The sequence below is a fragment of the Erythranthe guttata genome, chromosome 14 (genome assembly GCF_056151865.1).
Source record: "Erythranthe guttata isolate IM_541 chromosome 14, IM_541, whole genome shotgun sequence".
In the NCBI taxonomy this organism is placed as follows: Eukaryota; Viridiplantae; Streptophyta; class Magnoliopsida; order Lamiales; family Phrymaceae; genus Erythranthe; species Erythranthe guttata.
Window position 1 is genome coordinate 6,269,929 of NC_142546.1, and position 17,638 is coordinate 6,287,566.

General features: G+C 35.3%; 3 protein-coding genes across 4 annotated transcripts; 1 reads left to right on the forward strand and 2 right to left on the reverse strand.

Moving 5' to 3' along the window:
- Window positions 1-88: 88 nt before the first annotated feature.
- Window positions 89-3,279, reverse strand: LOC105960200 (nuclear envelope-associated protein 2). Its single transcript, XM_012984369.2, has 6 exons — window positions 3,151-3,279; window positions 2,570-2,804; window positions 2,105-2,212; window positions 1,071-1,535; window positions 873-974; window positions 89-399 (listed from the first exon to the last, which is right to left on the reverse strand). Exons 2-6 carry the CDS (start codon window positions 2,771-2,773, stop codon window positions 229-231), a joined length of 1,050 nt encoding a protein of 349 aa, XP_012839823.2. The 5' UTR covers window positions 2,774-2,804; window positions 3,151-3,279; the 3' UTR covers window positions 89-228.
- Window positions 3,280-9,402: 6,123 nt separating this feature from the next.
- LOC105960201 (hypothetical protein) lies at window positions 9,403-14,159 on the forward strand. Of its 2 annotated transcripts, XM_012984373.2 has the most exons (4): window positions 9,403-9,943; window positions 10,977-11,493; window positions 11,593-12,288; window positions 12,713-14,159. In XM_012984373.2, the coding sequence occupies exons 1-4, from the start codon at window positions 9,679-9,681 to the stop codon at window positions 12,900-12,902; spliced, it is 1,668 nt and encodes a 555-aa protein (XP_012839827.2). In that variant the 5' UTR covers window positions 9,403-9,678; the 3' UTR covers window positions 12,903-14,159. The 2 variants fall into 2 exon arrangements, with proteins under 2 accessions (XP_012839827.2, XP_012839826.2); XM_012984372.2 differs by having other exon boundaries at window positions 9,405-9,943; window positions 10,977-12,288.
- A 1,186-nt stretch (window positions 14,160-15,345) lies between these two features.
- LOC148765013 (non-specific lipid-transfer protein AP10-like) lies at window positions 15,346-16,194 on the reverse strand. The gene is made up of 2 exons (XM_088814213.1): window positions 15,829-16,194; window positions 15,346-15,503 (listed from the first exon to the last, which is right to left on the reverse strand). The coding sequence occupies exons 1-2, from the start codon at window positions 16,163-16,165 to the stop codon at window positions 15,493-15,495; spliced, it is 348 nt and encodes a 115-aa protein (XP_088670339.1). The 5' UTR covers window positions 16,166-16,194; the 3' UTR covers window positions 15,346-15,492.
- Between the last annotated feature and the right edge of the window lie 1,444 nt (window positions 16,195-17,638).

The window sequence follows — 17,638 nt, forward strand, 5'->3', positions numbered from 1 at the left end:
GAGCTCGAAAATTAGAAAAATGCTGCAAGAGTATATGTCCGCCACTACTTTTTAATAAAAAATGAGAAGAAAAAAGATGCTCGGAATATAGAAAATCGCAAATTATTTAATACAATATATGTGCTACATAATCTATCCTCAATTGCCCAACTCGAGCCTAAAAATACACATTTTGTTACTACCGAATAATTAATATACAAGATCAATAGATGATTGGATTGAATAACGTTACCGTTTCGAGAACACTACCAAGATGAACATTGACATTGAAACAACGATCTTGAAACTCGGGCTCTCCCAGAAATTCGGGTTTTCGCTGCTGCTCGTAGGTGCACCGGTTTTTTTGGCCACCAATTGGTCTCTTAATTCCTTTAGAGCTTTTTCTCTCCGCTCTCCCATCTATAAAACAGAGATAATCAAGAAATGTAATTGATTAGTAATCATAACTTCTGATTTAGACTTTTAAGCTGATGATGGTGACATTTTTTGCATGTTTGGACAAAATATTCAATTTAGAATGTTATGATTCAATATGAGCCAAAGTGTATTTATGTTTTAAAATCAGGGTAAATTACTTTCACCCCCGAGGTAAGGTCAAATTACTAAAAAACCCTCATGTTTGGATAATTACAGCCACCTCCCTCAACTATGTAATGTCTTCGTCCACCCTTATGGTGTCAAATTTACCTACTGAAAGAGGATTTTTTCGTAAGAGAATACATAGATGAGGGGAATGGTTTTAATTACCCAAACAGGAAGGGTTTTTTCGTAATATGACCTTACCTCAGGGGGTTGGCCGTAATTTGCCCGTATAATTTATTAATGATAATTTTTATCAATATCATATATATGAAAGATTCAAGAAATATTACTCTTTGGAGCTTGCGATTTTGACAACGTGCTTCTTGGAGACAGAACTCTAACTTGAGAACTTTCTTTCTTAAATCTTCATCTGCTCTACCCTGCTTCTCTAACTGTATCCAGATAATTAATAAATTATTGTAATGAGTTAGAAAGCAATTAATCGAAGAGCTAAACAGAGACGAACACAAACTGATTTATACACAAACCTGGTATTCGAGCTCTTTCGTTTTAAGCTTCCAATGGGCAGACATAATTCTGATTTCGTCTCTCAGCTTGGCTATTTCTTCATCTTTTACCATCAAAAGCTTATTAATCTTATCGAAATTTCTCGGTGAAGCCTCGTCGAGTATTTTCATAAGCTCGCTGTCTTTTTTGTTCGATCCAGCTTTTGCTAATGTTTGCATTATCTCGTGCTCGATTCGAGAGACTTCGTCTTTGAGCTGCGTTTGGGAATATTCTCTTGCTTGAAGATCGTTATGCAGAAGGTCTAATTGTTCGCCTAGTTTCTTTATGCGAACTTCGTGTTCTTTCAAAGAGTAATTTTTCTCTTCCAATTCTTTCACGAGTGACGAACATTGTAACTGTGCAGATTGTGCGGATAGTGCACTCGCCTCTGCAGTTGCTTTCGTTGCGTTGAGCTGCAATCTCAAAGCATCCAATTCTTTGACATACTGTCACAAAAATGACCGACGCACGGATTATTAGAAGAAATTCAATTAACGAAAAAAATCATAAATCAGTTAAATCGGCTTCTTTACTCAAGAACGCAGAACTCAATCCAAGTACAAACATAACTAACACAATACACCATTTTTTTTCCCACAACTCATTTTACTCTCCATCGATAATAGTAGATACTAAGGGACCAATGAGTGATAAAACAAGAAACGTGATAGGAAAAAAGTGAATAAACAGGGTACATCAAAATCTATTACTACAACGTTGTCAAATGTGTCAGACTAACGTATGTTCAATTCAGCAACTATTGTAGATTGAGGATTTATAATCTACAACACATTTAAATCTAAATACAATTTCCCAAATAGAACAAACAAGAGAAGCCAAAAAAGCAACCATAAAGAGTAACAACATGTGTGTTTGACATGGAAACTACAGAATATACCGCATCGGGGTCCATGCCCCCCACCGATTTTATAAATCTCTCAAATAAAATGAAAAAATGAAAAAAAAAAATTTATTAGACACTATAAAGATTTTGAAAGAAATTAGCAAAAAATACCATCTCAACGGCAGATGTTGAAGTCTGAAGCTGAAAGTTTCTCTCCTCTAAATTCTTCTGCAATCTTCTCATCTCTTCCTCCATCATCTTTGCTTTGGTTTCTGCTTCCTTTACAAATCAATTTTAAAACAAATTTCAATATAATATATTATAGTGATCTAATGTTTTAATTAAATAAAAGGGGAAAAGGGCACAATTTTTCAAACTCATTCCCGTAGAACCTCGATAATACTCATAAATTAATAACCTCGTTTAAATAATAGTTTCTTCAGTTCCGGACTCGGCAAAAGCTTATTAAAATATTAGTTCGATAATTTAATATTTCGCTAAATTAATAGAATTTAGTTCGCCCCGACTCTATTGATTTATAGAGATTTAACTATATATTAGTTCAAACAATAAAAGCGATGAACTACATGCAATTAAATGAATCGGGCATATATATTTAATTTAATTTCACCGTACCTGTCTGGTTAGGGTTTCTTCGGCAAAGCACTGCTCCTGAGAGGCGAGGCGGCCGCGCACCTCCTTGAGCTCCGCCGCTATAGACACCACGTTCCGCCGGAAATTCTGTTTCTTCTCGTTCAGATCCTTCAGCAACGGATCCACTTCCCGCGCCACCGCCGCCGCCGACGGCGGCACCACCCGTCTCTCCGCCGATGCCGGCATGATTATCCCCAAATTGACAGCGTCTTTTTTACTTCAGCAGCAGAAGACAAAAAAAAATCAGAAATTTAAATCACTACACTCTCTCTCTCTCTCTCTCTCTCTCTCTCTCTCTCTACAAATTGCAATTAATGAAAGCTAAACCCCACACAGAAACCTATCGCCGTCTATATGTGAACGATTTAGCTCCTACAGCATTTAATTCAAATCTATAGTCATTTTTATTTTAAATCTATACAGCATTTATCTCAGCCACACATCAATTTGTAGCTCAATATACAGCTCCGGTTATGTCAGTCAAACACTCATCTATACATATACATGCAGATATATACATACAGAATATATACAGACACATTTTTAGAGAGAGAGAATCATACACACTTTGTAGATGTCGACAGATTTTCTGCAATCACAAAATCCAGTTACATCACTTTTACCAGAATGTATTCACAGTATGTACTAGAGAGAGAAAGCTGAGAGAGAGAGAGAGAGAGAGAGAGAATTTATTAGTTATTAATTCAACTGTGTTTACTCAAAAAAAAAAAAAAAAAATTCAACTGTGTTTGAGTTCTTCGTTCAAATTATCAACGGCGTTGAGCAGAGGAGAGATGAAACCAAGGGCGGAGATTAGTGCGTGTGGCGCGTGTTTTGAGTGCGGGAATCGTGTGAATTAAAGACAAGATGGCGGAGCCTTAGGTTCGGAGGAACCCGAGCCTCGGGGGAAATGACAAGATCCGAACCTAGTTCGAATTTACCCTCAACGCGGGAAATCTAAAAAAATTCGTATGCCCCACGTGGCAGTATCTAAAGACGTGGCTCAAAAACATTTTAGGCCCACTATTAAAAGAGCAGTGTGTTTAACAGGCCCATTTATGGCCCAAACATATCGATCTCATCGGGGTGGAAACTGGGCGGATCGGATCGTAATAAACACTTTCGTGAAAAAAGATTGGGAAGTGAAAACTAATTCTTATTCCGTTAAAAAAAATCGGAAAAATCAGGAATTGGAATGAGAAAACTCATACTGAAATCGAATATTTTTTATTGGAATCGGCGGAATTCAGAATTCCTGTTTTTTAGTCACCTAAAATATAATTGCATAATAATACCAATATCATAAGTTTAATCTTCAGAAGAAAGGAAAATCCAAATTTTTGCAATTGTTTTCGAAAAATAAAATCGGATCAAAAATCGAAATCACATACATATTCTATTTTACGTTCCAAAAAATGCAGAAAAATCGGAATCGCATCTGTGAAGTTCGGAATAATTTTTTTTTTCCAAATTTAGAAAAGTTTGGATAGCAATCAGTGGTCGATGGTTATGTTCAAATTTCCATCTCAATCGTTGCATTAAATATACTCACAATAATTAGGACCGGCAATTGAGGCGAGCCTAACCGATGCCCCATAATTTGGCCCGATTATATTTGAGCCGATGCTACTTTTTAGTGAGCCGGACCGAGTCTGAGCCATCTTACTAAACTCGGTTTATTTATGAGCCGAGTTTGACCCTACTATGGCTCAATCCGAAGAAAGCCCGACTATTTAGGTTTAATAGAATATATAATACATTGATTATTTTAATACTATGACAACATACAAGTTACAACCGTGTAAAATTATTTTATTTTGCAAAATAAAAGAAATTAAGTAGTAGCGGTGGCAATTAGTAAATAGGAATCAAATGAAAAATACTCACCAAAATCTAATTGCTGAAATTTATCACCGAAATTTGAGAATAAAAAAGTTTACAATAATAAGAGTTACTAATCCTTTTTTACGTCTTTCAATCTTTGTTTTTAAGTTTTTCCAATAACATGCAAAGATCGTTGAGGTCTTTTTTCTGGATTGACTTCAATGGGAGGTAAATCTTGTTTATCAATTGTTTTTATTATTTTTCTTACTCATTACAGTTATATAGTAATGGAGTCCGATATAAACCCGAAACCCGAAAAAAATACATGAGCCGAGCATGAGCCTATACTAATGAGGTCCGATGGTATGTGAGTTTGAGCCTATAGTGTCAAGGTCAGATGATACGTAAGCTTGAGTCGACCCAAACTCGGCTCACATAAACTGATTGCCAGCCCTAACAATAATGTAATATATATGAATTTGTACCAAGTGAATAATTTATGTGATTTTACATATAAGTTAACGGTCGGCACCAAAAGCATAGGGATAGCAATTTGACTCGCCTCGACCCACCCCGAAATTTTTGGGTATTACCCACCCCGAGAAAAAATGAGGCGGGTATGAGGATTTTCCTTTTTTTTGACCGAGTACGGGATTAAATATACTCACAACAAGTAAAATATGTGAATTTGTACAAAGTGAATAAGTTATGTGATAAGTTTTACATATAAGTTAACGGTCGACACCGAAAGCACCCTACTAAATTTTCAGTATGTATTTAGTGAAATGATTGTTAATACATTTCATATGATTATTATTTACATTTAATTTCGGAGAGAAAATTAAAGAAAATAATAATATGTAAATTATTTGGTAATTCAGCAAATGATGACGTAAGACGGCACTTGAAACATTGAAGATATTCATGAGAATTTTTTTTCAGTGGATAAAAGTTTCGTTGGTTCCCTATCCACTGTTAAGGATATTTACATACCAATTAACGACAATATGGAACATTAGTTTTGTGTGCTACGGTGTCTACTTGCGATTCTCTCTCCACAACGAAAACCGATACTCATTGGATGGACATTGTCATTGATAATCACGACATAACTCTGGGTATAGTTCTATTATTGTCGACAAGTGTATGACACAACTAATCATATCCTGAATAATGCAGGTAAAAAAAATAGAGAAAGTGTTGTTGGAATGGGACTTTGTAGGACTAAAAACAAGATTCAATTCGGTACTCCGGAATTATGAAATAGCAAATTGGGTACACATATTTAATAAAATACGTAAATTGAAAAAATATTATTTTTCTTCCAACTTTTAATACAGTACAAACTGAATATCAAAACACCAAAATGTATAATTGTGGAAACGGAATATCAAAACACCAAAATGTATAATTGTGGATTATACATGTGCATGCTAATGCTACTGGGCAAGGGATTCAACGCACCGTTGAGTAGTTTGAGCACAAATTTTATGCTTACATTACATTTGATTTTGTTGAACATATATGATTAGCAATTTATTTATCTGAATTTGGATTTTTTTTTAGGAACAAAGAGTAAGCGTAAAAAGACGTTCGTTTTAACAATGTACGGTGGTCCACATAACATTATTAAATACTCAAGCGACGATTCAGATAACTGTTGGTATAATGAGTTGGCCTATTCATGTTTTTTTTTCCTACAAAAGATATTGCATCATACTATCTTCTCAACTTTTTTCTTTTGTTAGGAAATATGTTATGGTATTATTTGAGTTTTAGTTTCAGATTAATTTTGACATTTTTTTTATCTAATACATATTGTGACATGTTCTAATTACTATTGCCTTTTTGTGTGTGTGTGTGTAACCATTTGTATAATTTTTGGGTATGTGTATTCTCAATGTGTTGAGATAAGTATAACTATAACTAAGCAAGTATATTTTACCGCTTATTTGATGCTACACCCAATGAATTGCATCGAATAAATTTTGAACTGTTGATCTGCACATAATCATAAACTTATACACTCATACAATGTCTGACCTAGGGTCATTTGGTTGGTAGGGCAAGAGTGTGGTAAAAAACCTATTTGAGTGACCATATTAAAGAATGTAATAGTTGTATAGTTAAAATATCGTAATTCGTTATATTACTTTTTTCGATATTTAATTCATTATATTATACAACTTCACAAATTGATTCATTGTGTTAATGGTGGAAATATAGCCAACTTTTTTGGTTTTGTTCATAATTATTAAAGTACAACTTTCAAAATACGCAAGTTCTGTAATTTTTGTGATGCAAAATTTGGTTCAAAATATGGTAAAGTGTTGTATTAATTTAAGCCTTTGTTTTGGCCTTCTCAATTTGTAGCGCTCAAGTGTCTGCTTTCCCGTGCTCGGGCGCCGGAACTGTTCACATATACCAATTTGGAGAAAGTTATGAAAGTAAGAGAGTTAAAATATGAAAGTTGTAGCCATTTGAATTGGTTCCCAATGCCACTTGAATCAAGTCAATTTGAACATCAGATCATACGATTGAGTTATGATCAAATCCGTATGAACAAATATCCTTGCGAATAAACTTCATAATATTTGTTGTCATATGTTATCTATTTAAATATCGACTAAAATTCTACAAAACTAGCCCCTAGTATAAAGATTTAAACAGGTAGAAAATAGTAAGTGTTATATTTGATATGTAAGAGGTTAGGTGTTACACCCTCCATAGCCGAAGGGGTAAAATATATTTCACCCTAGCTATGCAGCATGGACACGGGATCGCGGACACGGGGAAACAGGGAAACTAACACGGTCAAACTCCGTTTTCTAAAAAGTTGGATACGGGAACGTGGGGAAACGCGTAAATAATAAAAATATAGGGTGCATTCATAATTTCTAAAAAAATATTATAATGTTTAATATCATTCTACAAATATTATAAAAAATAATGTTTAATATCATTCTACAAATTACATTCGGGCATATAAATTTATTATAGTGTGGAATTAACAGTTACAAAAATATTAAAACACCACTAGAAGTGAAAATGAGACATAATATTTAAGATTTTTTTTAAAGCGTATGCAATTCGAAGTTTTTATTTAAAATGAAATTTAGATTATTATGTGGGGAAACGCATTTCCAATTTTTCATTGTTATCTGAGAAGTCTCTGAAACTTTTAATATTTATGGAAACGACACCAAAACGTTTCCGACAGGTATCATGGAGTTTCAGTTTCCGAAACGTTAAAACGCGTGTGGGTTGAAGTTTCCATGCATCATAGCACCCTAGATTATTTGATAAGTCAAGGCTCTAACAAAATATTTGATAAGTTAATGATTCTTGTTACAGTTGAAGGATAATCGAGAAGCAATTAGTAACCTAATATGCAAAAATTAGGGTTAGACATGGATCGGTTGAGTAATTATCGATCATTCATCGATTCGACTCAATCCGATCAATAGACTTTGCTTATCGGTCCAAATATTACGGGCCATATAATAATTGGCACCTACTTTATCGATCTATTGCAAAATGAGTTGGTTAGTTGGTATTATCGATCATCTAATTATTTAACTTTTTCACAAGAATATTAAAGATCTAATTGAGTAGGGGTGGAAATCGGATCGAATGGATCGGAAATGGTTTTTTCAGAAAATTTCCAAAGTTTTTCGAAAGTAAAAAAATGGGTTCCAATTTCTGTTCCAAGAAAATCGGAATGCAAAAATTCATTCCGTATTCGGAATGCTTCGGAATCGGTTGAATTTCGGAAATTTCAGAAATTACATTAGTTTATAATCTCTCATTCCAAATTCGGATATAATAAATATTTTCACAATATTTTTCTATCTTTTTTTGAAATTTTGCAGCCAAAGGCAAAAAAATTCAAAAGAGAATTCGACAAACCGCAATAAATAAAAATACGTGTAGGAACAACAAATTGAAACATAGGTTTTCTTATAAGAAAAAATGCAACATAAAATTCTGATACCAATTAATTTTTTATAAGGTTTTAATTTACTTCACCATTCGATATTAATATTTTTTTATATAAAATATACCAAAAGTTATATTATGAAATTACAAAACATATCATAGTAATATTCTATATATTTCTAAAAACCATATAAATATTCAGAACTAAAATTAGATCGGAAATCAAAATTGCCGGTAATTTTATATACTATTCCAATTCCATTACAAATAAATTCGGAAGAACCAGAACTTCATAAATCAGAATAAAAATTACGTTACCAAATTTAAATATTTTCGGGTCGAAATTGATGGGAATCGGAAGTTCCACTCCAATTTCCATCCCTAAATTGCAGTTATCAAAGAAAGAAAATCAGAAAAACTTGTTAAAAAAAAAAAGGGTAAATTACAACCACCCTGATGCATGGCAATTTACGAAAAAACCCTTATTGTTTGGATAATTACATCAACTCCTTCAACTATGATTTTTTCTTACACCTCCATCCTTATGGTGTCAAATTCAACATAGTCATCTAGAATTCATGGAATGTACTCTAGTTTGTACTCGTTTGTGTAAAAATACAGCTTTTGATGCACCACAATCTGATATATACAAGCCAAAAAACACATATTATGATCATCCTGCTTCAAAATATGGAGTTCGAATGGGATAAAACGGGTACAAAAGTGATAATATTCCATATAATTTCGAAGATCCAACTAAATTTGAAACCGTAAAGATGGATGTGTAAAAAAAATTATAATTGAGGGATGGTTGTAATAAACAAAAAAGGAGAGGATTTTCGTAAATTGATACCTAAAAAAAAAATCCCATTTTCCCGATCAGCGCACGGGACGAGAAGGCGTCATTCGTCAGAAATCAGAAAATCTTGTCAAAAAAAAAAAAGCTGGATCTTCTACAAGGGTAAAATAGTCTTTTCACACGCCAACGAAAAGTCGTGCCCCCACTGCACACTCTCATTCCAAGAAGTCTATCTATCGAGTCCTGATGATAGTCTTCCTTCGTCCGCACACGGCACGCGCACCATTGAATTAAATAAGAAAATCGAAAAAAGAAAAAAAAAAAAGAAGAAAAGAAGAGAGAGAAAGAAGAGAGAGAAAATACACCACGACGACGACGACGACTACCACCAAGTATGCTAACGTGCGCCTCTACCTACATCCACCAGCCCTCGATCTAATCAGTCCAAATTCGCGAATCAATTTTGTGTTTTTTTTTTTTTTTTATTGAACTGTCCGATTGATTTTGGGGGTTGAATCTGGCCGGAGTGATGGGTGGAGACGGGCCGCAGATGTCGGCGGCGGAGGAGCAGTACGTGAAGGCGAAGACGTCGGTGTGGTGGGACATCGAGAACTGCCACGTGCCGAAGACGTGCGATCCGCACACCATAGCGCAGAACATAAGCTCCGCCCTGGTCAAGATGAACTACTGCGGCCCCGTCTCCATCTCCGCCTACGGCGACACCACCAGGATTTCGCCGGCCGTTCAGCAGGCGCTTAACAGCACCGGCGTCGCCCTCAATCACGTCCCCAACGGTAAAAATCTTTTACTGATTTTTTTATTTTTGCTTTGCTTCAATTTTTTTGGGGATCGTTTGTACTTGATGATTATTATTATAATAATTATTATTATTTTTTAAGATAATTCTATTTGACTTGCTAATTAGTGAAGTTTGTAACTTGGTGATTATTTTTGTTAATTTTTTTTTTTTATGAATTGATTTTCTTCTGCGCAGATCGGAGATGTGGAGTTTAGTTAACTACTTAAGTGCATTGATATTATTTATGCTGTCTTTAGGGTTTTCCGGGTATTGTAGATTCTACACCTCGTGAAATACACTATGTAGTTTTACACCATTGATCTACACATAGTAACACATACCCATGTGTATGTGTGTTTCATGGTTAGTTATTTATGTAGATCCACGGCTCAAAACCGTAGGATCTCCTAAGTTGGGATTTCGCCTCTTTTTTGATGAGTTCTATTTTTTCCTTTTGCCTTTGAGTTTTCAATGTTTACAATAGTTTTTTTTGTGTGCATCGCACACTTTTTTTTTGTTTTTTTTGGGTCGAAATATTATCCTCCAATTCTGCACCAATATAAAGAATAAAATTTTGAAATGAATTATAATAATTGCAATATTTTTTTGTGTTTTATAATATAATCAATAAATGTTACACTATTTTAGTCAAATTAGAATGAAAATCATTGCATAGTGTAAAAACTAAAAAAAAAAGAGAAAAAGTCAGAATAATACATTCATTTTGTCTACAATTTATTTATTTTTTTGGTTTGGGGTGGGTAGTGGGGTTGGGCGGCGAGATGTGAGCCAGTAATGATCCTTGTTCGTCTTAATTTTCGTTTTCATTTATATTTGAGCAATCTAGTGAAGATAAGCACCGAAATATGAGAGATTGTCTGTTAGTTTTGGGGGTTGGGGGGAATCCTTGGCCAGAAAATTAGGCATCGAGGCTATTGTTTGGTCTGTTTATCATGTTCATGTTACTACTACTTCCCTTAATTGGCTAATTATGCTGAATTCAAACATTGGATTGAAAATACATTCAGGTGTGAAAGATGCAAGTGACAAGAAGATTCTGGTTGATATGTTATTTTGGGCGGTCGACAATCCCGCGCCCGGCAATTATCTACTAATTTCCGGAGATCGAGACTTCTCAAATGCCCTTCATCAGTTGCGTATGCGTAGGTACAACATTCTTCTAGCTCAACCACTCAAAGCTTCCGCCCCACTTATTGCTGCTGCAAAGAGTGTATGGCTCTGGACTAGTCTCTCAGCGGGTGGGCCCCCCCTTACATCCGCCGAATCTGCCCAATTCGTAAGTAACAGCAACAACAGCATGTATCTATCTGCCCCCGACTCGTCACGTACAGATTCAGTTATGGTAAACCACCCCCCCGATTTGGGAAATCAAAGATTCTTGAATATGGGAAGAGGGACTGATGTAAAATCTAAAGGGAAACAGATTCGAAGAAACGGCACTCAACCTAGTAGCATGCCGAGAAACCCGAACAACATAATTGGTTCTGACGAAGATCATAACATTTCCAATGGCCAAAAATACGGGTACCCTAAGCAGTTCAATGATCCCCAACAATTATCTGGTACTAATTATAATCCAAAAGTTGCTACTACTCACCAAAATCACTACCCTCATTTGTTAAGGCCGACAGTTAGTCCACCTGTCGAACCCGCCCTGCCGCATGCTAGCTCGTCTTTTACCAATCAGCATTGGCGCCCGCCAAATGGATCAATGCCTTACAGACCCGACCCGCCCAATTTGACGTCCGGCCCGCCCAATTACGTACCCGATATCGGCAATTTAATCATTTCCCAGCATCAAAGGAATGATCAACAACGATACGGAGGAGGAGAGAGAAGACAAACTTCTTCAACAGAAACTCCAAACCGTGTAAACTTAAACGGACCCCAAAAAGGATACAACCCACAAAAGAAACCTTCGACTGCAATTAATGGTGTGTGGGGAACACCGGGTTGCCCTAAACCTTCCGAGCACGAACAGGGTCTTATTGGAATCGTTATACTCGCTTTAAACACACTTAAAAACGAGAAGATTATGCCGACCGAAGAAAATATATCTGGTTGCGTCAGATATGGAGACACCCGACATCAAAATACTGATATTAAGAAAGCTTTGGCATGTGCCGTTGAGCAGCAGTTTGTCATACAGCAACAATTGGGTAACTTGCAGTTGTATGTTGGGAGAAACGAGAAACTATGGCAGTGCGTAAATCCTATGGGCGGGGATCCGAACAAGTGCCCAAAATCAACATGGGATGAAATTCAGAAATTTCTGTCGTCCCCTGTTGGACGATCTGCCATGCTGGATACCGAATGCAGGTATATTATTGATTGTCTTCGGTGTATTTTCGTTTCGGTTTTTGCTTTGTATAATTTTGTCGATCCTCATCTCGTGAGCTATTCTGGATATTGTTTTATTTGGGGAAAATTACTCTTTTAGTCCCTCAGGTTTACCTTGATTTCACATTTGGTCCCTCTTGTTTGCTAAAAAACAAATTTAGTGGCTTACGTCTCAACAATTTATCACTTTCGGTCCTTTCCGTTCCATTAGTTCTAACGGAAAATTGACCGAAAGGATTAGAAGTGTTAAGCTGTTGAAACATGAGGGACTAAATTTTTTTTTGTGAACAAGGGGGACCAAATGTGAAATCGAGGTAAACCCTAGGGACGAAAAGTGTAATTTTCCCTTTTGTTTGTTTCCGACACGTTTAAAAATATCACGTTCCTAATGTGGTCTTCTTAGGTACGAGGCAGCGACAATTATGAGAAAGATGTGCTTGAAAGATCTTTCATTGGGTGAAATACTCCAGATCTTGCAAATGGTAACTATGAAAAGATGGATTACGTATAATTATCAGTCAGGATGGAAACCGATTAAGATTACAGTTGCAGAAGTCAACCCCGATTCAGAGGGGTTGGCAGCTGCTACATAAATCTCGACAAGAAAAATTTACGTGGAAGGGTTAAGAGGGTAGCGTGGAGTTTCCGCTACATTACGTGAAATTGGTTTTGAAATTAATAAGAACTGGTTATATATATATATCGCCCTCTTCCCTTTCAGAGTAAGTGGCTGCAAAAGTAAGCAGCCTTTGGACGGTACAAAAGTAGGTAATTTTTGGTTTCTTGTAGAACTTCTCGTTTAAGACGACTTTCGGAAGGTACTTCACTGTGGTTAGACAAACCATCGAGACTTTAGAGATCTTTTATGATGCATGCTATGGGCGTTAGATACAGAGGGTGTATCTATTTTAGGTTCAAATGTTTGGAAGAAAAAAAATTGGGGTGACCATACTTGCTTTTTTCTTGAATTGACGTCCGGATTTCTGGTCAAGATTTTGTATAGTTGCGTAGGAATCTTCAAGATCACTGTTGTCGAAGAAAAACCCGAGGGTGGAATAATTGTTTTTTTTTCGACAAGAAGATTCCAGTGCATTTTCGGAATGTGTTCGAGGTTTGTGAATAAGATGTGCTCTTGTAAATTCATAACAAGATCAAGACATGGTTTAAGAAAGAAAATGGCGGGACCGTGGTAACTTCAGACATCATCGGTGTAACTAAAGCTGTTCGAGAGAGCTTAGTATTTGCGGTAGACTGTTACAGAACAATCGAGAGTTTATTTAAGCATATCTTGATATTAGTCGGCTTTGAGATAGGGGTGTTTCTGCAATATCAAGGAAAATTGAGAACAAAAGACTGCTACCTCTTTTTGCTTATCCGGGACAAAGGTACGATGTACATTGAAATCCAATGTATGTGACGAAACATCTTAGCGATTCGTACGGTTCTTTTACGTGATGACCTGGCTAATTATCCCTTCTTTAATCCAAAATACTTCTTCAAAGAACTCGAGAGGAAGACGTATATAGTGGGACTTATCAGACGTGTTGATCTTATGGTATTTCACACCTTTCTTCCCAGGTTGAGATATCGTGTATTTTGCGGAAGACAAATCTGAGTTGCCGGAAATTGGATCGTGGAAGTGAATTATATACTGCTTTTTTTTTTTTTTTTTTTTTTTTTTTTTTTTTTTTTTTAATGTACTCGGCTTAAGTATGTCGTACTTTGTTCCGTAAAACTTCCGAAACTTGAATGTATGTAGATAAGGGTTTGTGACTTTATACTGCTGATCCTGAGCAGTACTCTATATTGTTAATTTCCTATGTTGCAATCTAGTTTTTATTATAGTACAACTTGGGTTGTTATTTCTATTTTTTATTTTACCTAAAATCATTTCAATACATGGAAGTTGGTTTGCTTAATTTATGCTGCGAATAATAGAGAATGTGAGTTTCTAACATAAGTGACAAAATGTTTTCGGGAGTTGAAAATAAGCATAGATCCGGAGATTTTCGAATAGGGCAACCTTTCGAACTGTTGCTAAATCCATGGGCTGACAAGAGACAACCTGGCGAGTTGAATCATCTTAGTAGCAGACAACCTGGCGAGCTGAATCATCTTAGTAGCAGACAACTTGGCGAGCTGAATCATAGTAGCCAGAGGAAAAGAAAGCAAAAGCTATCCCCGTAGTAGCGGCGAGCGAAATGGGAGCAACCTAAACCATGAAAACGGGGTTGTGGGAGAGCAATACAAGCACGAAGGTGCGAAACAGTTTGAATGCTACACCTTAGATGGCGAACGTCCAGTAGCCGAAAGCGTCACTAGCTTACGCTCTGACCTTACTAGCATGGAACATGTGGAATTTTGCGTGAATCAACAAGGACCACCTTGCAGGGCTAAATAATCCTGGGTAACCGATAGCGAAGTAGTACCGTGAGGGAATAGCGAAAAGTGAATAATAGAGCATGTGAGTTTCCTAATTCAATTGCTCGAGGGTTTTCAACTTTCCACTAGTATATCATCAACTTACCAGGAAATTAAATACTACACTTGGTTATATAAATTGCGTGGATTTGAACAGTAGATTTTAAAACATATATAAATACACCCATGTATATGTGTGCTTAGTAGATAATTATTTAATTAAATTTACGGTTTAAATCCACAAAATGTGAATAACTAGTTGTACCATATACCTCCCTTTCACCATATATATCCCATAATATTAGTGCTGATATAATTTCTATGTAACCTCCATCTAACTTCGGATGGTTTACACCTATGTAAATGAAATATCTCCCTCGCCAAAGACACCAACAATTATCTATCAACGTATAGTTGTTGATCTGCCTTCTCTCGACCTATTTACTTATATTGTTGTTTATATTGTGTTATTCCCCGATCATCAAACCAAAGAGTTAGATTCAAATATGCCATCTCACAAAAAAAAAAAATTATCTTTTTGTATTTTCTATTTATTAAAATATAAGTTATATTTTAAACATTCATATTATTAGTTTGCAAAAAAGAAGACATATCTTCAATAATTTCGATTTTCATATATATAAAATTCTCTTGCTACTTAATCATCAAACTACATAATTAGTAATCATCGATCCTTCGATTTAACGCAATTTAATTCGTAACTTGCGTAGCTCCGTTATTGGTCGTCGCTTCCATCCACGATCAATCAAAACCTACAAACACCAAAGAACTAATCAATTAACAATTAACCCATATATATATATATATATATATATATATATATATATATATATATATATACACACACACAAATATATATATGTGTGTGTATACAGTAGAACCTCGATAAATTAATACTCGAGAAATTAATAACCTCGCTTAAATAATACTTTCTGCAGATCCCAACTCGATAAAAACGTATTAAATTATTAGTTCGATAATTTAATATTTCGCTAAATTAATAAAATTTTGTTAGTCACAACTGAATTAATTTAAAGATGTTTAACTGTATATGTAATTAACGAACATAGTACGTACAAGCAACACGAGGATCAACTGGGAAAGGAGTACTCAATTTGCACAAGCCGGTAAGTGCCTTAGCTCTCTCGGGAATGATATGCATGTCTTTTGCAGCCTTCTTAAGGCACGCGCACAAGTTTTGGATCACCCCGGAATCGGCCGGAATCGAACGAGCACTGCTGCAGCACGAGACCGTCACACCGTTGGCTTTTCCGACAAGATAATCCTTGCAGGGCATTAGCTTTCCGATGGCTTTAGTGCAGGGCGGTGTTGTAACTGCATGACTAGCCGTCAACGCGGCCAATGCCAGAAACCCGATTACACCACAACAAACCAATTTTCTATCGGACTTCATTTTATTATTATTTCAATTTTGTTAATAGTAAAAAGAGATGTGAATTTTGTGCCGTTTTATAGTGAAGATTTCAAATTTATTGCAAAGGTGAATAAATTTATTTGGTGGGTGGTGGTTAGTGATTAATACAAGTTTTGGTGTATGGGGAATATAAATTTTCAACTACTTTTAGGTTGTATTTGAATGAGGGAATCTGGATTGAAGGGATGATTTAAACATTAATTAGACAATAATAATTATTGTAAAATAGTCAACTGTAGTATTGGTTGGTATGTTGGCCCCAGGGACGGAACCAGGAAAACTTATTAGGAGAGCATCGTCTTTTTTTAGAGTACTTCATAAAATGATACAAAAATAAGTAATATTTAAATTTTATTTGAAATAGACCACAATATTTTATATTGTAATGAAAAGTATATAAAATGTTTACAAGTTTACATGTAAGTGTAGAAAAAAAAAAAAATGAAGAATCAAAATTCATAATTACAAAAGATTGGGATGGCCAAAACCTTCTGGAAAATATTACTTAAAATTACTATTTTTTTTTTTTTTTTTTAGAAATACTCGGAGGGCCACAACTATCTCCCACTCCCCTCCTTTTTCATTTAATGTACTGAAATGCTACCCAGAGACTTTTACTGAAATTGACTTATATGCAGCGATAGTCTCATTTCTCCTTTTTGTAATTTTCTAAAAAAATTGAAACTCTCTCAACTTAAAAAATTCGAAATCTACGAAGCTGAATGTCGTTTAAAAAATTTGCTGCTGAGCAACAACAACTTCAATGGCCTATACGGATTACTATTACGAGGTAAAACGAGCACGAAAGTAGAAAAAAAAGGAATTTCTTAATTTGTAGAACGAAACCCCTAAAATAATTCGAAAAGGAAGGGGTTTCGTCCTACAAAAAACGAAACCTCAAAAAAAATAGAGGTTTAATCCTCCACATAATGAACATCTGAAAATATTTGAAGGTTTAGTGCTCTAGAGCACGAAATCTGGAGTATTTTTGAAGGTTTAGTGCTCTAAAGCACGAAATCTAGAGTTTTTTTTGAAGGTTTAGTGCCTCTAGAGCACGAAACCTAGAAAATTTTGGAGGGTCTTATAAAAAAATTCAGGGTTTCGTACTCTAGAGCATAAACCTTCAAAAAAATTCTAGTAAAAAAAATTCAGGGTTTCATGATCTAGAGCACTAAATTCTCAAAAATAATTTACGGTTTCGTGCTCTAGAGCACTAAACCTTCAAAAAAATTCAGGGTTTCGTGTTCTAGAACATGAAATAACCATTTTTTTTTTTTCGAAAAATCACTAATCCTAACACACATTTTTAACTAAATTGTAAATGAAATTGATTGAAGTACTCAATTTAGAAAAAAATACCATAATCGAGAGTCGTACGCTACAGATTGGCAGCCGAGGTTTTTTTCAAAGTTTAAATGTGTTACGAGAGTTTGAGAGAGTAAGAGAAAATTT